This window comes from Caretta caretta, chromosome 7 (assembly GCF_965140235.1).
Source record: "Caretta caretta isolate rCarCar2 chromosome 7, rCarCar1.hap1, whole genome shotgun sequence".
In the NCBI taxonomy this organism is placed as follows: domain Eukaryota; kingdom Metazoa; phylum Chordata; order Testudines; family Cheloniidae; genus Caretta; species Caretta caretta.
The window spans coordinates 25,573,389-25,599,286 of NC_134212.1; the positions used below are offsets into that span (position 1 = coordinate 25,573,389).

At 39.6% G+C, this 25,898-nt stretch overlaps 1 protein-coding gene across 3 annotated transcripts in view; it reads left to right on the top strand.

Moving 5' to 3' along the window:
- Positions 1-25,898, top strand: part of IL17RD (interleukin 17 receptor D) — a 123,541-nt gene that overhangs the window by 18,937 nt on the left and 78,706 nt on the right. The window contains exon 2 of one of the 3 annotated variants that reach the window (XM_075130319.1): positions 24,973-25,093. Coding sequence is in view for 2 of the 3 variants with exons in the window: in XM_048858866.2 (XP_048714823.1) it covers positions 13,650-13,781 (132 nt within the window). In the remaining variant the exon portion in view is untranslated. Of the gene's footprint in view, positions 1-13,588; positions 13,782-24,972; positions 25,094-25,898 lie in introns of those variants that run through there. The other 2 variants (XM_048858866.2, XM_048858865.2) reach the window with 2 other exon arrangements.

The following is a 25,898-nucleotide window of genomic DNA, read 5'->3' on the forward strand; positions in this document are numbered from 1 at the left end:
TAATATTTACTGAGAGATTTGGTCTTGAGGCTGGATTCATTGGATTCTTTTCTGTACATCAGTAAAATGACTTTATAGTAATGTAATTCTTTCTTGAGAAGAGGAATAGTCAGATAAACCTGTTGCTTCATCCCAGCCACTCAGATAATATTCTAATGCTCCCACATAAACACCTAGATAAAGGGAGCTTTTTTTCTGTTAAATATTTAAGAACATAAGTTCTACTCTTAGGCCAAAGAAATATACAGCTCTGAACATAGAGCTCTATCACTTCTCAACTCAGACTTCCTTTTTGCATCCTGTGTCTGTAACCTTGGCATCTTTTCTCTGAAATCTTCCCTTTTCTGGGAAGGAGATTTCAGACGGAAATCTACAATATGTGTAAATCCACTCAGCATTGTTATGGGATGTCACTGCCTGAGCTCCATCTTTTCTGATATCCTTATCTGTACTTTTATCTCCTCTGCTTTCCTGCATATAGCTTTCCCAAGCCAAAACTCTTTGGACTGCAGGATGTGGAGAATGCTACTGTCCAACTTCTCCCAAACGTAAAGAAGTACAGCCACCTCACTCTCATGTTCAAACAAGGCCAGGGCACCTCCATTCATTTCAGTAATGCTATTCTTGCTTATAAAGCCATCCATCAGTAGCCTTGCCCCAACCTGTGTCTTGGACTTTATTTCTATATGCTCTCTGTTCCTCGAGAACTCATTTCCTCCTTTTCTTTCCACATAATTGCATTATTTGGATGCAATAGTCTTTTCATCTGTAGCTCCCAGTGTCTGTAAAAGATTTACTGACTCTCTCTGCACCATTGACTTATGTCTCAGTTTCATATTTCAGATGAAAATGTATCTTAACTCCTGGTCTTTACCTATTAATTTCTTTCTCCATCTACTAATATTTAGCTCTTTCATTGTATTATTCACAGTAACACTGTAAAGTGTTTTGAGATGCAGTGTGTATGAAAGATGCCAAACAAAATAAAATCAAGGAAAATAAGAGGACATGAAATAGAGAACTCTCTAATTAAGGAGAATATATTTGTGCTGTAATACATTTTCCAAATGTTAAACAAATGTTTACTTTTCAAATTAAATCAAACTTTTAAGTTCAGTTATGTCTCACAGCTAATGTTTTTCAATCTCAGTAAAAAAGATGCTATTTTACCATGTGTAACTTGCTCGCTCTTGTGGTTGGCACATAGATTTATACTCTCAGCTCTTTACTTATAGCAAAACAAAATAAACAAACAAACAAAAAATAGTGAATCTAAATGAAGCTTTGGGCCAGACAGAGATAGGCTGTCTTTAACAATGGCTTTGTATAACAAGGGACATAAAGTCAACAGATAGTAGCCCCTTTTAATCACGATACAAGAAAACTATCTAAACTATTAAAAAATAACAATAATGGAATGCTATTGAGTTGGATAATTAGGTACTATATTTACTGCAAACTGGTTACTGATATTTAAAAGTGTGGTTCTGAATAAACTTCAGTAGATTCAGTTGTTTAATAAAAATGATTATGAGAAATATTTTGCATTAAAAATATTAATGATGATGTTCTTCTGTGCCGGCTGCTGGGCCCTCACCATAGTTCTGAAACTGCTTGGGACTGGTACATAGCGCTCCTTCATTCCCTGCTGGTAATGCTGAGCGGAGAGGGGACTGCTGCAAGATGATGCATCAAAAGAAAAAGACTTTGAGAAAAGAGAAGAAAGAGAAGAGGGGTAGAAAGCAACAGAGTGAGAAAGAGAAGAGAGAGGCAGAGTATGAGCAGGGAAAGAAAAACTTCTAGATGTCACAGAGGAAGAGGAGTGAGAACACAGGAGTAGAGAAATGGAGGAAAGAGACAGCCCAAAAAGGTACAGTTGCCACCTTGTAAACTTTGTTCTCGTAATTGCACAAGAATTAGATGTTACTGAGTTGTGACACTCCGATGTAGTATTGCTACATCATGATGCAGCTGTCAGCATCTGATGATGGCATTAGCCACTGTGAGACTTTAGGACGATCATAAGGACTAAATGGCGATGGAGTCTCGTGATATCAATCTACAGGGGATTCAGCAAATACTACAGGTGAACGTGTATATACAAGGTCAGATCAATGCAAGAATTGCAAACATGGTTACATGTGGGACACACAAGATTGCACATGACCTTTGCAGGCTATTGTATCCTTGCTTTGTACTGTTCATATTTTTCACGTAAGGTGTTAATAAGCCTCGCTTCAATGCAGTTAACGGCAACATGACAAATCTGCCACAACCTTACTCTGTCATGGGCTGTTGCTTCCCAGTGGCTGGGGTCAATGTGACATGCTTTCAGGTTTGACTTCCATGAATCTTTATATCATTTGTATGGGCACCATGAGAATGGGTACCTTGCTTTAGCTGACCATAAAATATGTCCTTGGGTATTCTCGAGTCGGCCATATGAGTGAGATGCCCAGGTTAGCACAGTTCAGCATTTATGAGCATGCTTTGAATGTCAGACATCCAACAGTAAATAAGGATTTCGGTATTGGGAATCTTGGCCCACTATTTGACCCTGCAAACAAAATGAAGACAGCACATATAGAACTGATCAAATTTCCTAATGTGGCAGTGATATGTTGTCCATCTCCCATAACCATATAGAAGTGTAGTAAGCACGACTGCCTGATAGACATTTAGCTTTGTGCTTATTTTGACTCTGCTAGTGTTCTGTATGTGGTATGAAAGCATTTCAAATGTAGAGCTGGCCGTAGCTATGTGATGGGTAATATCATCATCAGTTGTGGCATTCTGCCACTGTATACTCCCTAGGTAGCAAAACATCTTTACAGACTTGAGAGGAGTGTTGTTGATCTTAATAATTAGGTAGACATGGGCATCCCCCAGCACAAGTTGGTATAGTACGTTGGTTTTCTTTAGGCAGATTGTGAAACCAAAACAATAGACAGCACAAATGAAGTGATCAGTTATGAACTGAATGTCATCAATCAAGTAAGCAACCAGTGCACAGTCATCAGCAAATAAAAATTCTTTAATAAGTAATTCTGCTACTTTCACATGAGCATTGAAGTGTTGCAGATTGAACAAATTCCCATCAGTGCAGAACTGTATAAATACTCCCCTGTCAATGTCATGAAATGTATCCATTAACATAGCTGAAAAAAGGATGGAAAAGAGTGTGGGAGCCAGCACACAACCTTGTTTAGTGCAAGTGGTGACATTCCATTTTTCACCACTCTGGCCATCATCCCATCATGGAAATATTGTTATGTTGGAAGGTGTTAATGATGGCCATCAATTTCAGACCCGGTAAAAGTCTTCCAAAGAAGTATAAATTTACCTCATGATTAGTAAAGAGCAGCATCATATTCATAAGCAACCTGAAGCACAAATATCATAAAAACCATCACAGCTATAGACTTTGCTGGTTTTCATAATATTTACACCACCCAGGCTGGTCATGAACAATATCACAATTATACATCGTAAACAGTAAGAGCTGTTTATTGGAACATGATATTTGGACAGTAATATTTAGTTTTAGAAAGCGAGGTGTTGAATTTTGCTAATTGTCCCTTTAAAAATAGCATTTGATTTTTATTATTCAGTTTTCTCTTTCCCTCCAGTGTCTCAATGGTACTTCTGTTCTTTTCACTTTCCTGTGTAAACTCGTTGTTGATTGTGGACTGGTTATGTAGGAAGTAATTCTTCTACTCTCCTTTCTGAATCCTTTTTCTCCCCACCTAATCTGTCTGCTGCTGCCTTCTGCACTCTTTGATTGTTGAATGGTGGGACTGTCTGACATCTTCCCTGGTGGGATTGGGATTTTGGAGGTAAATCAATTGTACTTTCTTTCCCCTTCTTCTCTTCCTCCTCTTTGTCTGGTAGGAAGGTGCTTGGGTGGGGTTGTGACAGAGGTAAATTACTTCTGTTCTTCTTTCTTTCTCTCCCACTGGGGAATAACTAGGTGGGATTGTGACATCTGAGTCAGCTCAGCCTTTGAACAGCTCAGGCTGGTTGTTGGGATGAGAATTGAAGTAACTATATCGCTGTTTCTAATAGTTCAATGCCAGTTGACTAAATAACGAAATAAAAACACAAGACCTTGTGAACACTGGCTTTCCAGGGACATGATCCATATCAAAATCATCAGAGAAACAGATGAGCCATGCACAAGGGATTTCATATTTTTAATCAGACAGATTTGGGGAAGAATTATAATAGAGATATGAAAGAGAGAAGGATACTTAAATTCCTGTTTTAAAAAGCAGATTGGGCCCAGTCCTGTAATCTGTTCATTTGCAGAATCCCCATCAAGTCAATGGTAGTTCTGTACACAGAGTATGTGCAAGCACAGGACCTTTATGACTTACTTTAAACTACAATGGGACTACTCCTGCAAACACAGTCTGAGGAGTCCTGACTTGGGCCAAGATTTTTTTAAAATGTAGGGGACTAAAGTTAGGCCCCTAAATCCATACTTGGGCATCTCAGTATTTGGGCCTGACTTCTGAAAGTACTGAGAACTCAAGAAGTCTCACTGAAGTCAAGAAACTGTTAGGTGTTCAGCACTTTTGAAAATCTGGCACTTGTTTAGGGGCTTAAATATGAATTTAGGAACCTAACTTTAGGCAGCCATTTTAAAAAATCTTGATTTTGAAGTCAAGGGAACTACTCAGTTGAGTAAGCACTATTCACATGAGTGTGTTCAGAGCTGCCCAAAGGTGGGGACAACAAGACCACTTTGCCCTATGCCTCCCATTTGAGAGGGCCCCCCAAACAAGGGGTGTTATGGCCTGGTGCATGGGTTCACAGCACTACTCAAGTTTGGCCCAGCTGCCATTCTGTCATAATGGAGAGGCTGCTGGGCCAAACCTAAGTGGTGTTGCAACTTTGTGTACCAGATCACAATGCCCAGAGTGAGGAGAGGGCCCAGGTCTGTGAGACAGGAGCCGGCGCTGCAAGGTGAATGCTTGCTCTCCAATCCCCTCACCCCCACCCGTGGCCTCCCTTCAGTGGTAATTATTTTGGAAAGGAGCGGGAGCCTCCGTTTCACATTTTGCCCAGTTTTTTCAAGCAGTTTATTCCAATGGACTATTTATACATGCAATATTCAATTTGAGAAAATTGTGTGTATGATTTTTAGAACTGGCCATTTTAAAATCAAACTTGAATTAATTCTGCTAATACATCTACTAATACAATTCTCCTTTGATAACAAATGTAATGTTGACAGTTCCAATGTTTGTCATACAGAACTCATTGGCGCCAGCCGCTTCTTTTATCATTAATAGTTTTATCATATTAATAGCATATACATTACTTTGTGATATTTAAATGTTGCACATTTATCGGCAGATTCTGGCATATATATCAAAATGTCCACTGAGTATAAAATATTTCAAAATGTAAAGCCGTGCTCACATTACTGTATCTTTTTTTCCAAAGTTCGTTTCCCACTATTAAAATATTTGCATATTTGTCATTGGCCAAATGTTTGAGTAAGGGACCCATAGCAAAATGCACTTGACTTACTTCAAAGTTGGAACGGTATCTCATTTATAGTTATAGTACAAGGTCACCTGACAACCTAATTGCTAACTGCTTCAGCTCTTTGTAAAAGATAAATAAAAAATCAGCAAGGGGAAACACTCTGATAGGGCATTAGCCTCACCATCAGAGTGCAGCTGGCAGTGGCTAGATGCCTTTGTGAAAACATATCCCTGAATGAAGTGGAGTTTTAATAGTTCTTAGGGATTTCCAGTGATTTTTACTATTATTATCTATTATTATTATTTTTACTATTATTATTCATTAGTAGTTAATTTCTCTAGGTTTTTAACTTTTTATTTTATTATTATTATCATGTATGAACTTTCAAAGTATTAACAAATTTTATTCATAACTTTTATTTTTTTCCTGTTTGTGCTTGATCAACCTCTCATCTTCTGTAAATTTATTTTCTTCAAATTCAAAAAAAAATCTGTTTATTTCCCTCCCAAATACTATTAACTTAGGGCCTTTCTGAGGAGGGCGGGTTGTGAGTTGTTTAGTTGGTTGACAGGGAGGCTGGGTAGGGGAAGAAGTTGGCATAATGGAATGAGAAGTGTAGTTTGGAGCTGGGAACAGTTTGTGAAATATCCTAGTTTTCTTTAAGATGCATAGGTGTGTTCAGGCTACATTTTGGAACTTTGTTTTGCACTTTTAATCAGTGATGAAGAGAGCACACTTAAGTTTAGAAAAAATGTCTTTCTTTTCTTTTTCTTTTTATAAGAAGCAGTATTCAAAAAATTTTGGTGCAAAAATGGCCAAATATTGAAAGACATATAATTGTGAGAACCACTGACAGATCTGAGGGGTTATTAGTAACACAACAATTCTGTAATAAAAAGTATTTTCCTATTTGAAATTTATAATTTTCTGTGCATCATAAATCCACTTTTCTCTAAGAAGCCTGAGCCCAACTACTCACCATATGCAAACAATGATGAACAATGACCTAGGCACCTAACTAAACAACAAGGCAGAGCCAGGTCAAAGAGACCAAAATTGTTTTAGTACAGTTTAAATAGGGAGAAGCAAAATAAGGATATGTTGTGGTGGCCTTTCAGATTAGACAAACACAATAACCCTGCCATGTGCATATGATTTAGAAGGTGGAATACACTTTAAGGATCTCCTCATAAATGGTAATAATACTTAATACTTGAGGCAAAAATCTTGCCCTTGTGTAGTGTCATTTATATAAGGTTCTCAAAGTGCTTTACAAACATTAATCACTGTAATTAACCCTCACAATATCCTTGTGAGAAAGGGAAGTATTACCTCAATTTTACAGATGAGAAAACAGAGGCATGGAAAGTAAGGCAAAGTCTTACAAATGTGGGTGCCTTAAGTTATGAGTCCATGTTTAGACACCTAAATATAACTGTCCTGATTTCTAGAGATATAAAACACTTGCAATTCCCTCTGACTTCCATAGAAGCTCTGCTGCTAAATCCTGTTTTGAAACGATGGGCATTACTACAATATGTTAATCAGGCGTATAAGTATCATAAATGGCACTTCGGGGGCATGGTGAAAATGTATGTCCACATCTGATCATCAAAAATTATCCATAAATATAAAGCAGATATCCTTGGATTTGCAGGGCTGTATCTATTTGGCCAATTTGATGGCAGCCTGAGCCTTAAAAAACAAAAGAAGTAAGGAAGCAGTGCTCCTATCTCCCTCTTTTCGGTTGTTCCGTGAAATTAACTAGCTTGGTTAGTAGGTCTTTTGCAGCCCTACAACATTCCCCTCTCTGCAGCCTGTCACTCATACTACTAATCCAGCATGCAATAGTATCTTCTGTTTATGGGTAGCTCTGTTTGGTTTGCATATGGGTAACTGTGTGGCTCAGATGACTCTTTTTCTAATTGACAGTACTACTAGGTTTCAGGTCCCAGTAAGTGAGCTGGTTCGTGCTGCACAGTCCCTTCTGCTTTCTGCATGTCACTGTTGTAGCCAGCTGCTGCTGGACAACTCTTTTTTGGTATTCTGCCACCTAGCCAATGTAAGTGTTTGTTCTAGTCCAGTAGTTCCCAAACTTGTTCCGCTGCTTGTGCAGGGAAAGCCCCTGGCGGGGCGGGCCAGTTTGTTTACCTGCCGCGTCCGCAGGTTTGGCCGATCACGGCTCCCAGTGGCCGCGGTTCGCTGTTCCAGGCCAATTGGAGCTTCTGGAAGCAGTGCAGGCCGAGGGATGTAATGGCCGCCACTTCTGTTCTGTTTTTTGCAGCAGCGTTACACTGTTCACTCATATTCAGCTTGTGGTCCACTATGACCCCCAGATCCCTTCCTAGGAAGTCATTTCCCATTTTGTTTGCGTGCAGCTTGTTATCATTCACAAACTTTATAATTGTACTTTCTGTGCCATTATCTCAACCAATGGCATGCGGAAAAACATGCGAAAAAACACTAAGGGCTAGGCTGAGAGGCAAAACAACAGTTGCAAAAATGCAATCCCCATTGGTGGATTGACTCAAAACAAAGTTTTGACACTAGGCCAAAAATTCAGTCAGCTCTAAAATGAAAAGAAAAAATTAAATTTAAAAATTCAGGGAATCCCAGCAGCAGATAAGACAACTTGGGAAACTGCTAGGAGACTCTATGAAATCAGATACAGTGATAAGGGATTCTTTGTTTCTGCTGGGATATATGTAAAGTGTTTCACTGAATTAAGTCTCAGGGATTATCTACACTGGCAAGTTAAAGCGCTCTAACTTGCTGGCTCAGGGGTGTGAAAAATCACCCCCTCTCCCCCCCCCGAGTGCAGCAAGTTTGACTGCTTTAAAGCACTAGTGTTAACAGGCTTGGCTCCCAGTGCTCAGAGCTAATTCCCTCATCGAGGTGGATTACCAGGAGCACTGGCACCTGCGGCAGCGCTTTGTGCTTCCTAGTGTAGACATAGCCAGTAGGTTAGATCAGACAAAGAGGAGTTGCATTGACTAGGCATTGGGATGCCTGTGCCTTTAAGAACCCAGCCCTGGGCCTGTGCCTTTAAGAACCCAGCCCTGGGAAGCCGATGCTGAGAGGTGCTGTCTGTGAGAGGGGAAATAAAAAAAGCCCCTTTGCCCCCCACCATTTTTGCAAACACAGGTGTCTCAGTCCCACTGGGGTAACTGTTATTCACTGTGCCCCTGCCTGTGCCAGGTTTTTCCCTCTGTCACCCTCTGCCAGCGCCTCACCCTGAGCTTAACTCCTGCTCCTCCCCCCTCGCCCTGATTTTGTCCTTTAGCCCCTCTCCTAATCCTATCTCCAGCTGCTTGACCCTCCAACCAGTCAATTTCCGCCCCCTGCTCAGACCCTGGCCAAGGGAGCTTATGGTTTCCCCATCACTGGAGGTTTTTAAGAACCTGTTAAGGATGGTCGAGGTAAACTTGGTCCTGCATCTTTGTGGGAAGATGGATTAGATGACCTCTTCGGGTTCCTTCCAGCCCTACATTCCTGTGATTTTATGATTCTATAAAACAAGAACCTTCTCATTCCCGATTAATAATAATCCCCTCAAATAAATGTTCCAGCCTTTCTCCCACTCCTTTGTTTGTATCTCGCTGGTTTTTTAAGACTGTAAGCTCTTTGGGGTAGCGACCTATCTTTATACCTTTGTAAATCATGTAGTTGACTCTTAGATCATATATAAATAAAATAACAATACAATGATACGTTTATGCTGTTGAAAATCCAAGGGTTTGCCATGCACAAAATCTCAAGAAGACAGGTATTCTTGCAGGTTAAATCCCATGGGAGCATTTATTTTTTGCAATATTTTACTGACATAATGTATGTTCCTGATTTTTAGTCTGCCACAAAAAGAGGGAGTCTGTACTGCCCCAGTGATTTGATGGCATCATTAAAAGAGGCATCTTTTGTGAAATGGAAAAGGGACACAACACATACTTACATGCTAAAAACTGGCAAAACAAAAGGCAGTGCTAGCTTTCCAGTCTGTCTGTCTACAACATTCTAATTTCTGATCTTGTCTTTCCTGCAAATTTACCTTAAAGAGCTGTCCAAAGCTTGCAGAGCATCAAACTTATTGGATGTTGAGCGAGCTAGACCCTCAGTTAGTGTAAATGAACTCCATTAAAGGCAGTAGAACTATGCGGATTTACACAGGCTGAATCCTCAGCTGGTATAAATCTGCATAGCTCCTATTGAAGGCAGTGGACCTATACCAATTTACACCAGTTAACAGTGTTCATCTATCTGTAGAAATAGTGTGGGGCTAGTCCAGTTATCTGTTATAGCATAACTTTCTTCAATGTTGGGGAACTAAATTTAGCCCCTCACTTGTAGAATGACAGCAGTTGAGAGCATTGTAGAGACAGTGCAGAATCCCTGGAGTGGAATGCATGCCTCTGCCTCCTTTGGCTGATGGGCTCCAAAGGGAGATGTATCCAACCATATGTGGCCAAAAAGAATGTTGTTATAACAACAGCCCTTTATGGTTGGCAAAGGTAAGTAAAAACAAAAATGGGGTGGGGTGTGCCTTGGAAAAAACACCAACCTCATCCTGGAGTAGAAAAGAAGAAATGTGAAACAAAGAGGAATACATAATAACAAGAGTGCCCTCATATGGAAAGTACTATAACTGCAAGTCCTTATGGCTTGGAAATTTACTACTAACAAAGGATGTGGTGTTATATACCAGGGGTGGCCAAACTTATTTACCCTCCAAGCCGCATATGACAATCTTCAGAAGTTCGAGAGCCAGTGCACGCCTGCCCGGGTTTCAACCGCGCAGCAGGAGCCTGCTGGGGCTTGGGGCTTCAGCCCCACTACTGTTGAAGCCCCAAGCTCTGACAGGCGCGCCCTGTGAGGCTGAAGTCCCAAGAAACCCTCCCCACTGGGCAGAAGCCTGGGACAAGGGGGGGGGGGTGCATGTGGGATCATGTGCCCGTCCCCACCAATTTTTGCCAGGTTTTGCTGCCAGGCCCCACTCAGTCACATGGTGTCCCCGGGCTCCCTCCTTGTATGGCAGCTGCTGGAGCCAACAAGCTGGGAGCTGTTGTCTGAGAGGAGAAGCAGTGGCTAACAGCTGGGAGCTGCAGGGAGTGCTGCTGTTTTTGCTGCTGCCTCTTCTCCCCGAGCTAAAGCAGCAACCCCAGCTCACAGCTCCCATCTGTTTACTACTGCCTCTCCTTGTGGAGCTAACACCTGGGAGCTGTGAGAAGGGGTTGCTGAGGGTAAGGGGGCATGCCTGGGCTATGTGACTCAAGCTGTTGGGGGGGATGAACCTTTAAATTGTGCCCCCAACTCTCAGCAGGCACCAGTTGTCTTTGGCAGAAGACCCTAGCCCCACCACCCCACTGCAGGGCAGAAGCCCTGAGCCCCCCCCCCCCCCCGAACCTGGTAGGTGGCGAATAGGGGGGAAGGTGGGGGACTCTGCAAGCCATACTTTAACTGTAAAAGAGCTGCATGTGGCTTGCAAGCCACAGTTTAGCCACCCAGCCCCTGCTCTATGCAGATCTCATGCAAGTTTCTGGGACAAACTGAAATATTGCATAAAGTCTGTGGAATTAAGCCCTCTTACACCAGGTCTGACTTTGTCTCTATATCTGTGTTAGTCTGCTTAAAGTGATGTTTAGCACTGCAGCATCCAATTAATATTGCATTAAACATAAGAATTCAGACGAGTAAGATGACATGAAATTTTAAAGACATCTGTATTCTCAGCAACAGTATCAGTGGCCATGTAGGACTTCACAGGTGTCACTGTGCTGTACGCCATGGCTAATTGGAACTTCGCAGCACTCAGATAATTCTACTCCAAAGGTACAGACTCCTATTGCGCGAGCCAAAGAAGAGATTCTGTTTTCTGTTAGCCGTATAGGGCCTCTGAAACATTTGAGCATTTCTGGTTCTGTTGATTAGAGGGCAGTGATACACTTATATTCTAGGCAGCTCATTGCAATATTACTTTATATTGCTGTATATATGTCATATGATCATGTAAGGGGAGACCCAACTGTAATGCCTCCATGCAAGCTGACAGGGTTAAGTTTGCTATGCGAAGTTGAGGTAGTCCCTTTTTTCTTGGGAGTGTTCAATTACATGCTCTAATGTAGAGAGACATGCTTGATGGAGTTGCACTTTCTTTTACCAGGAAGTATTCCATTTACTCCAGCCAAATCCCCATAGATAATATATGGAGACGAATATTTTGAGTATAAAAACTTCAATTAATTGTGTAAGAGGAAAAGAAAATAAGAAAGAGGACTGTAAAAAGATTAAGGAAAATGAGAAAATCTCTGCTTGATAATTATACTTTATTAAAAAAAAACACCTCTGTTGTAAATATTACAAGAATATACATATGCAGAATGCTTTCCTTTCGTTTTCAATAACATACCTAAATATAAGTGAGTGGCCTTATCCTATATAATATTAAATAGAGACAAAGCCATATGATAAGGGTAAGCCTATGTTATTTATTTTGAAATAAGTGATTTCTGTTTCACATATCCTTTCAAACTCATCCAAGTCCTGGGTCATTCTTGCTGTGACTTGCTCCATTACAGTTTTTATTCTGATCAGGTTGAGCCATGTAGTCCAGGGGTAGGCAAGCTATGGCAGGCGTGCCAAACGCGACACGCAAGCTGATTTTCAGTGGCACTCACGCTGCCAGGATCCCGGCTACCAGTCTGGGGGGCTCTGCATTTTAATTTAATTTTAAGTGAAGCTTCTTAAACATCTTAAAAACTTTATTTATTTTACTTACAACAATAGTTTAGTTATATATTCAAGACTTATAGAAAGAGACCTTGTAAAAACATTAAAATGTGTCACTGGCATGCAAAACCTTAAATTAGAGTGAATAAATGAAAACTCGGCACACCACTTCTGAAAGGTTGCCAACCCCTGATGATAGTCCTTTATGGATCCTGCTGGGTTCATTCATGTCATCATCAGGATTGCTTTTGTGGGCAGTGTTAACAATAGTAAAATTATCAAAAGTCATTGGAGCTAAGTGACTTAGAAGCCTAAGTTCCATTTATGTTAAATAAAACTTAGGCTCCTATGTCACTTTAGATGCTTTTGAAAATTTTACCCACAATGCATTTGTCTGTTTTAGGTTAGCTGTTGTAGGAACAACAATCTCCAGTGTGTCCATAAGGGTGTGTGTTTCTTCTGCTCAAAACGTTTTTGTTAGTTGACATGACAAGAATACATCAAAATAAGATGCTGTTGTAATTTATATTTATTAGAAACACTATGTTGTTTTTTAAAATAAATTTAGTTTTGGTCAAAGTTTGCAGTATAGCAGTCAGTACAAAAAAGGTAAAATAAACATAAATACAAGTAATTTCTATTGCTTTCTCTACCTTTAAATGTATTGGATTGCATTTACCTTTGGTTTGTCTTTTTTGAAATGTTACCATTTATTCTTTCATTGCAAAATTCTCAGTGTTTTGTGGGCTATAGCCCCAATCCTCTGTGTAGACGTGAGTAACTTTACTCATGACATCACCAGCACTGCTCCCGTGAGTAAAGTTATATATGTGCTTACATGTTTGCAAGAGTGGGGACAAAATCCATATATTGACATTGAAATATACCCACCTCTGGACAAAGTTTAGTAGATAGGTGAACAACAGATGGGGAGAAGACAGGGAAAAATGGTTAGCCACTGGAGCAAACCCCCATTCTTTAGAAAAATACCATATGATTTTTAATGTCCACGAAGAGGGGACAGGACACGGACAGTAAAAGGCCCATGGGAAACGACACGAGCAACACAAACAATTGCGTGCAAGTCTTGCTAACTTTCCTTTTTGGAGCTGTGATGTTCCCGAGTAACCTCGCCTTCCTTCGATGCAAAGACTTTGAAGAAGCATCTCTTTTCATTGCCAAAAAAATAGTACATGAACTAATAGGGGCCTGGGGAGGAGGGACAACGATTGCCTTCTGCGCCAGACACAGTTGTTATAGTTCCCTTCAAAGGGACCAGCCCCCCTGCCACCAGCAGTGATGTGGGGGGGAGTAAGGGGGGGCAGGGCAGCAGCTGCACATTCTCTCGCGCATGCACGCAGCTAAACTGCCCCCCCTCCTTCTGCTGTTGCTTCTGCTTAGACTCCAGTCTCCGTACGCTGCCGCTGCAGACCATGGCACCTTTGCTCCAGCTCAGTTCCTTTTTCTTCACTCTGATCGCCTGCTTCAAGGGTCACCAGCTGGCTGGGGCTGCTGGAGGACCCAGCAGCAGGCGGGGGCCCGCGGCCGACACGTGTGGATGGAGGGTGAGTGGACGGAAACTTTGTTTCTCCCCACAGTCGGGCAGATTCGTGCGCTGAAAGGGGTTTTGCACACTTGCAGGATTTGGCGGCGTGGCGTGGGGAGATGCCAGAGTTTCCCAGCTAAGCCTCGCAAGCGCTGTCCCGTGGGTAGCGGACTCTTTGCAGCCCAGCCCATCTGAGCAGTGCAGGTGTGGTGTCCACCTGTCTGTTCGACTTGCTGCTTCTCCCGAATATGCAAGGAGAGCTCGCTGGGCAGTGTTCATGGGGGAATAAAGCCTCTTCTGCAACTCCTCTGCTGCTGCTCCAAGGCTCTGCAGCTGGTAATTGGCGGCCAGGAGGAAAGGTGGCATTTCCAGAGCACGGCTGTTACTCTGAAACCAGAGACGGGATAGTTACTGGTTTCTCGCCCTGGGGGAGGGGGGCAGCGTTTAACCAGCGAGTGTGAAGAAATCGCTCAACAGGTCCTTTATCCGCAGCTCTCTCCTTCCTTAACTCGACCTGCCCTGCCAGCAGGATAAAAAGGCGATCATTTGGGCTTTGTTATTTTAATGATTCGAGGCCGGCTTGGGGTCTTAGCTTCAGGGCTGATCATCAGACAGAGGATGTAGGATATGTAAATTGCTGGGGCGAGAGCTGGAAGGTGAAACGTTTCTTTATTGGTCTTTACCTTTTGTTCCTGCTCCTGGTGTTAGCTTCAGACTTCTTGCTGCGTTTTCCTGTTTGTTTTTCAAAAATCACCTTTCAGTGTTTTCTCCCCATAAAATCTAGCGAGAATTCTAGTTGAATTTTGGAGTCCCAAGGACAATAGGAAGGAAAAGACTGACTTTCATTGACTTTCTTTTTTTGTTGGATTCTCACTAATGATTTCATTAGTTTCAGATCATAACATTTGAAAAAGTTACTGCAAGGCACAAGTCAGGGATATGGAGGGAATAGTGTAATTCACTGGAAGTTAGAAAACACTGGAAACTATGTAAGAGAGAGAAAAAATTCACATATTGCATTTTAAGTCACAGTTTACTAGCAAAATATATTTTACTACAATATTAATGTTTCACAAGATGTAAGCAGTGTGTGCCACATATTTTAAACTACCAAGATACATATTTCTGTCAGGTTCAGCAGCAGCTATTAAATATACTGTCACTACCTATTAGGAGTTATAATGCTTGATTAATTTTGCTTATCTTGACATCTAGAGGAATGTGCAATATATATATTGATTTGATTTTTTCTTACGTAATGAATTATATATATTAAATTAATTATAGCTGGGTCTGTTTAATGTAAAGCTTTTAAAATGCTCCCCTCTAATAAATCTGATAAAAACACAACCTTTCAAGTTACTGTGTAGAAAACCTTGTATCACATACAACAAATTTAAGGTTTTAATTTCCTAAACAAACACTGCAGTCAGTTAGTCTGTGTTACCAATATATTTTTTATTTCCAGTGAGCAGATTTGCCTGACTAGTTTTTTAGATACTGAATCTGATTCTGCAGTAGAGTTCTTAATTGGGAAAACTCCTATTGACTTCAGTGGGAGTTTTGCCAGAGGATTGACTGCAGGAAGGGACCCATTGTCTTGGTTGTGTGGTATTTATCTTGGACTGCATGTAAGTTCTGCATAGACTTGACATACTATTAAATGACTGATGGCCCCTGTAACACATTGTCTGCTCTGTGGCAGGGCTGCCTTTGAAGTGCTACCCTGTAGGAAGTAAAGAGACTATTTACTCTATTAAAATTCCTTGGTATTTCCTCTGTTTAACCACAGGCCACTTCCCCTCTGCCACTCTAAAAACTGCAGGGACACTGACTGATTGAAAAGACATAAACCCTGAAGTAATTGTACCTTATTCAAATAGATATTCTTATTGTAGCTTTTTTATAAATGGTTTCTAATCTATAGGTTAAGGGCAGGAACCCTAAATCTAAAAACTTTATATAGAGAGATGAATAGTAAGCATGTCTAATGTGTTTTGAGTAAAACAATGCTTGTTAAGCTAATTTTCACTAGCATAGTATTGAAAAAATATTGGTTCTCCCCCTCTTCCCCCCCAATTTGAGCACTTTTATTTATTCTCCCCAAATTCATGCTCATTTACCTCATATGTGAAATTTTCATGTCATATTCTGCTTAGGTTTGCTTAATTTATTTAAAACAAAAAAAATCTGAGTTTGTCTATGAAATACTATAATATTTTTGCTTTTAATCTAATGTAAATATTTTAAATTTGTCTTTGTTTTATTGCAGTAAAAACTTCATTTGGTAAAGGAATAGTGTAGATTTGTGTTGGTAAGAATTTATATTTGCTGTTTTAATTCAGAGATCCTCAGCTTATTCTTAAAAATCATTTGAATTTGCAAAATCTTTAAATATGGACCAGGTCCTGACAACTTTAGTTGCAAAATGTGTGAATTCTTGCAATGTGTTCTTTTGTAGTAGTTTGGTCCCAGTCCTGCAAGACCAGCATGGCTCTGAACAAGCAAAACAGTTAAGCATATGTGTAACTTATGAGCACATGAGTAGTCTCGCTGAGTGAAATCCTCCTGGCCCCACTAATGTCAATGGCAGAACTTCCTTTGATTTCAGTGGGGCCAGGGTTTGACTCATTGACTTCAGTGAGAATTTTAAGGTTTGTCTACACTTGCAGGTTGTATAGGTTTGAGGAAGGATGGAAATTTAAAGCAGAATAGCTATTCTGGAATATCTCTCTGAGTGGACACTTATTCTGAAATAACTATTTTGGTTAATTTCCCCATGTAGGTATTGTAAGGAATGAAGGACTGAGCTTTAAAATTTAGTTGTACATATTTGGGGCCCAGTCCTGCAAACAGTGAAGCACATGGGTAACTTTACTCACATAATTAATTTTGTTGACTCCGAAGGGGCTACTCATGTGAGTAAAAACAACAAGGAGTCCGGTGGCACCTTAAAGACTAACAGATTTATTTGAGCATAAGCTTTCGTGGGTAAAAAGCCCACTTCTTCAGATGCATGGAGTGAGTAAAGTTTTCCACATTCTTAAGTCTGCAGGATCAGGCCCTTGACTCTGTTCAGACTAAAACATAAGATCAATGAGACTTATTGACTGAGAGAAAATACAGCATTTGGCATATTTTAAAGCAAAAAAACAAAAAGAGTATTGTACGTTGCACACAATAGGGGCTCCTTGCATTCCTCCATTCTCCCCCAGAAGCTTCCTGTGTGCCACCCTCCCATCCACTTCTATTTCAGGGATTTTTGGTAGCCTTTATCATCCAGTCCCTCATGCCATGGGCTCCTGTGTGTCCCCCTGTTCCCTCATGCTAGCATTCCTCATTCCCTTCCCAATGCCAGGTGCTCTGTGTGCAATCCATTCTACCCATGCCTCCCCCCACCATCTTTCTTTCTTTCTTTCTTTCTTTCTTTGTCAACATTTTAAAACTGTATTAGGAGGAAAGGCAGAACACAGATGGGGTGTTGTTATGCTGGTTGGTGTTAATGGCTACCATCAACCAGTTCTTTCATTTGTAGACAATTAGAAGTGGTTGAAGGTGCTAGCTCTGCTAACTAGATGCCAGGGGCTCCTTGTGTCTCCTCCTTTCAGTTTTCCAATTTTCACTAAAATCAACAGGATTGTGTGCATGGATGCCTAGAACATTCTCTGAAATTTTGGAATTGGTTGGCTGTGGTGTTAAAAGTTACTGTTACATTCACACAGCTAGAGAAATGTTGAGTGTAAGGCCTCACAAACTCAACCAATTATCTAGTCTAGACAACTGGATTAACTACTTTAAGATCTAGGGTTTCACTTATCAGCTGGTATAGTAAAAAATCTGACTATTTTTTTCTCTGTTTAAAAATAACTGTGTTTATGACCTGGTCTACACTTAAAAGTTATATTGGCATAGCTGTGATAAGCAGGGATGTGAAAAAAACACACCCCTGACATAGGTAGGTTGACAAAACCCCCACTATAGATGCAGCTATGCTGACAGAAGAGTGCTTCTGTCTGCACAGTTAACATTGTTCAGGAAAGTAGTGTTTCTACACCAACAAAAGGAGTTTGCGTCCAGACTTGGGGGCTGTGCTGGCATAGCTATGCCAACATAACTATTCTGGCTTAGGCTCTGAATTGTAGAGCTAGCCTCTTAACTACATTTCCATAAAAAAACATGCTAACTACAGCATGTCTACTGCTTTCTGTTTATTTAAAAACCAACAACACAATCTTACTTGAACAGGAAGATGAGTCTCTTCATTACATTTGCTTTATATTGGGTCTGAGCCTTTCTTCCATAAAAAGCGTTTAGTCTAAATATTGCAAGTAATATATTTTCAGAGTTGGCTTTCAAATGCACAAAACATTCAGAGAAGAAAAATGATGTAAACATATTCCAGTTTACGTATAATAAACTTGTTCTGAATATTGACAATAAAATGCATCTTTAATCTTTTACTTGTATTTTATTGTGTAATTGTGTACTTTGACTATTCAGGCCATTCACAAGGCTCATGACCTAACAAGCATTTCTGTAGTTTGAAGGTTCCCCCAGGAATATTATGGACTGGATTTGTTCCCTCTTTATAATGCATACCATGGTTTAGATTTCAACCAACAGAAGTTGCCTCTTAACAACTTGAAACAAATTGATCAGTCAGGCTAATTTCAAAATCTAGATTATTTATTTAAGGGGCAAAACAAATACTTAATTCATTTAATAGATTTAAATATTTTCTTGTCCACTGGTGGAAAAAAGTTAAGCCATCATTAGATGACTCCAGCTTTTCTTTAGTTAATTACTTGATAATGTTAGTGTAATGTGGATGTTAGTTCATTAAAGCTGCAACATTTTAAATGAGTGTTTAATAAGGACCAGCTGTCTTTTCCAACAGATCCGTCCAAAGACGATGAAACACAGCTTTGATGTGAATTTGCCCATTTAATTCTGCTGAGAGGCTGAAGTTTGCCAATTAATTTGGCATTTTATTAGGATACTATAAAAATGACAGGAGTGCGAAATTTTATTGGTGAACAATAAGACTAAAATTGGTCTTCAATCTTTAAATGTGAAAATAATTTCTCTTTACTCGTGCTTGTAAAATATTAAGTATAATGCTCCCAATAATGTTAAATGGTGCTTGAAGGAGGAAACTCCAAAAGTTTTATTTTTGTTTTTCTGAAAGTTAACGATTTACCTTGAAGTTTTATGCTGTATTTATGCTTTGTTTATCTGTTTAACATAAAACTGAACATTGTGTAAAAACTGATATATAAAGCATAGCACAATTTGAAAAAATACATATAATTTACATCTCTCGTTGTAGAGTAGCAGCTGTGAAGTGAGCTGTAGCTCACGAAAGCTTATGCTCAAATAAATTTGTTAGTCTCTAAGGTGCCACAAGTACTCCTTTTATCTCTGGTTATATAGCTCCATTAATTTTGTGATGTTCCCTTGTTCTTCCCTCCCCATAAAACTATATTAATTTTGACAAACAATTTTGTGGAAGAAGGGCAAGTCATAGGAGCTTCTAATTGCTACTTTTTAATACTTTCAAGTGGACATTCAGATTTATTTATTTTAAATCCATATATTTTTGAAACCCTATTTCGAGATTAGAATTTAAATATAAACTGTTAGGATAAAATCTTTTTTCCAGTTTATCACACATGTTTTTACCAATTGTAAATTAATCCAGCTATTTACCTTTCCAAGCTTTTTTGACAATTATAGCCACCATTGTTTATGCTTGTACCTTTGCCTCTGTATGAGTTTCCACAAGAGATTAAAATCAGAGATAATGATTACTTTACAGCATGTAGCAGTTTACTACAGTAATGGATGGTTTCCTACAGCTGTTTTGATGTGCAATATTTATTTAACAAAAATATATGGTTTTGACTTTAGTGACAATCTTAAATCCTGCTAGCTGAGCCATATATTTAAAACATCTTCTGTATGCTTCCTTTTCCAGCATGTTAGGCCTTATGTTACCTTAGCAATATGTTGTGCATTCAATAGCATTCTGAAAACATCTCTTTCTGGTTTCAGAGTAGCAGCCGTGTTAGTCTGTATCCGCAAAAAGAAAAGGAGTACAAGGTGCCACAAGTACTCCATCTCTTCCTGGGTTTCACAATAACTGTCATCAGTCTGTAGAATAAGTGACCCCAGAATTCCACAGTGATGTGAAAAGTGTAATATTGACCTATGTAATCTAGGGGGTCTCTCTCTCTCTCTCTCTCTCTCTCTCTCTTTTTTTTTTTTAAGATAAATAGTCTTGGAAGGATTAGTTTTTATCAGTCAATTGGGTAAAGTCATTATCACCATACACACCCAAAAATATGTGAAAAAATATATCCATGGATAATTGAAATTTACAGATAGACAAAGTAAGAAAAATGCTGCTGGAGCACTTATTAGAATTTGATTTAGGGATAGTTACTTTGAATATTTTCACATTTTATATTGGCAATTTGTGTTTTAACCGTTATGTAGCTTTAACTTGCTGAATGTCAATGTCTGCTGTCATTAAATAATTATTGTCTGATCCCTCCCATAATTTCCCAGGAAAGTGAACATTTAAATGGATAAAAATAGAAAAAATATTAAAAATAAACTAGTACTATCAGTTGAAATTATAAAATAATCTATAATGTTGTTTGTTTCTGCAATTGAATGTGGCATCTGTATTAAGTGTATATAACCATACAAAATGTACTTCCGAAAGTTAATTCTTGGACGTATGCCAGGAACTTAAATGAGTGTGGTCAGCAGATATTGAGCAATGTAGGGAAGTCAAGTGCATATTGTTCAGCATATTGTGCTATAACAAGTTTCCATGTTACAGATGTTTTTTAGTAAATCTGACTGGTCTTTAAACTCCACTGGAACCGTTTCTAATAACCAGTTTTCAAATTGTAGGTATTGCTTTGTAAAACTCTTAGAAATAAATGGTCTGACAAACACTCTGATAGAAGGAGTTGATAGTACCACTATAATGGCTTACAATTTAACAGATGATTTTTCAAAAGTGCTCTAAAATCCACAGGCTTATTTGTATTGTCTTGAAAATTGCTGTGCCTCCTGGGACCCAGGGTAAAATTCATGGTGGTTTGAGCAAGGGGTTTCCAAGATATAGCCCACTCCTCTCCACCTCAAAATGGAATCCAAATGTTACAGTTCTTATAACTTTATTTTGCCTATTGTGGCTCTGATCCTCCCCAAATTGATATCATCCACTCAGGATTGATCTCAGCTAGTGTCTGGTACCCACTCCTACTCTGAGAAACCAAGATTAAAAAAATTATTCAAGGTAAAAGTTGGATCTACAATATGGCTTGAACCAAGTTAACATGTCAGAGGAAGAAATTTGCCCATGTGCATCAGGACACAGTTTAGTTGCAAACCAGAACGGTTGCAGACAGCCTGACATCAAATTAATTGGGGGCTAAAAGATGACATACTGTGGCTCGTGAACCTGAGCACTACCCATGTACTGTGAATTAGTTCAAGTCCTACACTTGGGAGTTTTCTGAGGCTGTCTTGTGCACATTATTTGCATTGTGCAGGGTCTTCTGGAAGTTTTGCCTACAATCATTATGCATTCTCAGATTTTGCTTTAGAGGAAGTGTCAAGAAAAATAGCATTAATTAAATAAATAGAGGGGAGATTAAAGATTCTAGTAAGCAGCAGCATTAGGATAATGTAACCATGCCACATGCTCCTGACACATTTTCTGAACAGTGGGTCTGAGTGTGAGATATGTATAGCAAAGGAAGTAGCTGTGACTCTCATCAATGTCAGTATGATCAAAGTGATTATTGAGCATCAAGAAACTACCCATAGTTGAGAGCCCTGTTCTAAAAACTCGTGTGAAGTCAACATTGACTAATGCACTGTCAGAATATTGTTATAAATCAAATCAGTAACCATCAACACAAACCAAAGGTTCAGACCTTTTGATTTTCCCCTTCAGAATATTGAGGTTCCTTAGAAAAATTGTAGTTCTTTTAAACAAACAGACCAAAAAAAACCCTCAAATGACATTCCCTCGTCACAAAGGGTTATAAAAAGATCAAGCAATCCACAAATGGCAATAAATATTTTAAATGATAGTCCAACATAAAAGCTAGAATTTATGTAGAACCTTTTTCATTCTGTTAAAATGAAAATTTGGTGCAGTTTTAACTGTGGTAGCTCTGCTGCTCCCCCGTAATATTGCTGTGCCACGTTAGAGCCAGAGGTAGATTTAGTGGTGCAAGTTGGGATCATTTGCTCAAGGGTTTCTCAGATACCGTCCCCAAATAAGGAGCCTTTTTAATAATCAAAGTACGAAAGTACACACACATAGGGTGATTGTCTTGAAAATGGGTATGCTGTAAGAGAGACTGGGATAACATTTGCAGTGCAAATTTGGGGTCATTTGAACAAGGGATTCTCAATATAAGGCCCCTCCCATCCTATCAGCTTCTTTTAATTTTCACTAATATCTATGTGAACAGTATGATTATTTTGAATATTGCATACCACAACAGAAACAGGGGTATGCTTCTGCATACAAATTTGAAGTCATTTGCTCAAGGAGTTCTTCAGATTCAGCCCCCAATAAAGAGATTATTTTAATATAAAATTGCTCCAAAACCTACATGCATGGTGAGATTGTCCTGAAAACTGATATTTCGTAACAGGGGATGGGGTAGACTTGGGGAGGTGGTGAGGAGATCACCCATGGAGATGAACAGGCCACTTCAAACCTCAGCGATCCTTGTAGACTTCAGAGTATTGTGCAGGGCACCTTCCCCAACATTTGCCCTGAATGGAGCATGGAATCTGGGTCTTCCCTCCATGCCCCTTTGCTGCCTCCAGCTGGTAGATGTGCTCCTCACAGCCCATTGGTTTATCACCTACCTTCCTCCTCATTGCCCCTACACTCATACTGGGGACATTCAGGGTCCAGGAGGAGGCCAGAGATTGCAACAGCCTGCCAGTAATGTGTTCCCAGAAAACTTTCTTGTGCCCCTGCATAGGTACTCCCTAGTCATACCCCATCATTACCACCACTTACTGAAAAAACAAGTGTCATTCACTGCCCCAAAACTTTATTGTTACCGGTTAAGGTTGACTGGCAGTGCCACATACCCTTCCAGAATGTCAACTGCACTTGTTCTTTAAATCTCTAAAACCAGGAAAAGATGAGTTACGGTGCACATCAGCCCCACTCTATAACATTAACTCTGCCCTCTTTGAATGATGCTCCAACCTGCTCTGACAGACATCATAACACTCTATTTTTCCATATGATATGGGATACTGTGGGGATGGAGCACATGCCTATGGTAGGAGAAACTGTCACACTGTGTCCTGAGTAAGGCAAAAGTTGCGTTTGGGGCACGGTTCATGAATACCAGTTGGGTAGGCCTGGCCTATACTTGATTATTTTACCTACTCTGCATAAACCACCTGTGAAGAGGCTCCCCCTTCAGCTCCTGGAAACACTGGCTACACTCTCTGTGAACACTTCCTGTGAATTAAGCACCACACATGGTCCAGCAGGGTACAAAGTGTCTTTATTGTGGTTTATGCTCCAATATATCACAACATAGCAGCAGTTATCTGGAACCCTCTTCCTGCTCTCTGGCTCAGCCTTTTGTACTACTTGCTTTGTTCTCAGAGCTACCCAGCTGGCAAGCTAATTACCTCATTAGTTCATCAGGCTCCCTACAGGTGCAAATGATCCCTTCTACTCTTCCAAACCCAAACTACCTAAGCCTCTCCTACTCTAACTACACCCAGTGCTCTGGGTGTTCTAAGTGACCAGGATGCTGGCTTACAAAGGCTCAGTTTATAACTGCTAACAGCACCCTGTCACACCAGATGTTACCACCCCTTGACTCTTGTCCTCAGGATTCCCCTTGCAACACCACCAGCATCTCTGCTCTGTAATGCACTGTCATGTTTACAGTAAGACTGTTACAAATCCCTCAATAAGAATATTGTGCTCCTCTGTTTGCATAACCCGCATAATTCAGCACAGAAATCCGGGGTCCCAGATCCATTGGGTACAGATGCATCACTCTTCGTATCACAGTGTAAGCTGCAGCTACTTGTTGCAATTAATCCCAGAATTGACTACCTAAGCCTCTCCTACTCTAACTACACCCAGTGCTCTGGGTGTTTTATGTGGTGTGGTGTGACCCACAGAATTGTATTCTCCCATTTATCTGCATGCCCTCCAACTGTCCTTCACTTTGTTAGGGACAGTTGGAGGGCATGCAGCTAAATGGGAGAATACAATTCTGTGGGTCACACCACACCACATAAAATGGTACACTCCTCATGTCCGTTGATTATAGGGCAGTCCTGGGCAAAACATACTATCCCCAGTTTATCATATTAGTTCCAGGGGGCAGAGTTAAGGTTGTGAGGAGGACTGTTGTGTGTAACAGCTGGATTCAAGAGATTTAAGAGTAGGTGCACTCGATGTTCTGGGAGGATACCTGGCACAGCTAGTCAGCTTTAATCCATGTGTTAATAAAGATTTTGGGTAGTGAATATTCTATAATGGCTTCCAGACTGAGGGTACTCAGCACCAGCTCTTCCAAGGTGCTGAGTCCTCTCAACCCGCATGGAGTTCAATGGGTGTCAGCACCTGACAGGATCAAACTCGTAAGATTCCAGCCTAGCGTATAGTTTTAAATACTTTGCCCTAACCAAGTTCCTTAGGAAGAAGTCATTTGAATACATTTAATTTATGAATGGCACTGCATTTTAAAAATGTACTCTTTACTGGACATACATCTCTATTATGATATTTTTGAAGAACAATTGCTAAAAATTGTCTGTATCAATGTTTCTAATTCATTTGATTTTTCCTAAGTGATTTAAAGTTTATGCTTCGTATTTTACTTTCACTGAGGTTTTAAATGGTAATGTGAACTAGTCAGTTTTGATCATTCTTGGTGAGCAGACTTGGATTTTCATTTCTGACCCCCCCCCCCACCCACTCCAGTGGGAGGAACTAAATATTTCTTACTTCTGACCATATTCAAATCCAACCAAGCAATCAGTGACTTCCCTGACTTTTTTTGTATAAGGCTGTGGGAAAATTCCTGGTTGGCTGGCTATGAATTAATGAAAATCCTTAGAATGCTTCACTAATGATAGCTCCTGTGGCTTTAAAAAATGCTATTCCCTTTTTTAATTTGAAGGAGGTCATGGGGGTTTACAGAAACTAAGAAAAGAAAGCGTAACATCTGGTTGTGCTCTGCTGATGACTGCTTTTGTGTAAAGAAAAGATATGGAGTCTCCTCAGCATCAAACGCATTCAAGGTGATCCTTCATAAGAATTCCTTGCAAGAATACATTTCACTCAAACTGTGTTTTCTAATTGCTTTTACTCTGTATTTTGAAATGCTGTTTTTTTTCTGTTAACCAGGACACCTTTGAAAACCTAAATTTGTAATATTTTCACTTAAATATATACCTTAACTATTTTTTTCTTTGTCAAATATTCTTTTGCTTAACTCAGTTATATTCCCATTACTTTTCGTAAAGGCTTTGAGTCCAACATTAAAAAAAGATCTTAGGTGAAACCCTGACCCTAAAGAAATTGATGGAAGTTTTGCTTTCCGAGGTTTATATCCATATAGATAGCTATTTTCAACTACTTGATTATAAACTAGTTTGAGTTTTTGAAATCACTTTTTATAATTTATACACACATATTAATATATAATATGTATTAATATATATTATTGTAGTTAATATATAATAGCTATTTTGGATAATAATAATTTTATCTTTTTTCTATCATGCTGCGGGTTCTTTGGTACCTTTCACTTAACCATGTTTGATAAGATGAAAAGCCCGTCCTGTAAATGTTTTGATCCAAACTGCCAATATTATAAATGATTAGGACTAGAAACTGCTGGCTGTTCGTTTACAATTACAAGTGGGTATTCTGTGCATGGTTTATATGGCTATCAGAAAATATAATAGGAAATATGTACAGTTTTTAACAGTAACATGTTTACAATATCTTATCTGTTTTTGAAAATACGTTTGGGTTTTATAAAGTGATTCAAATTAACAGTCAGGGCCTGTGCTTATCACTTATAAGTGTCCTGGTCTGCAC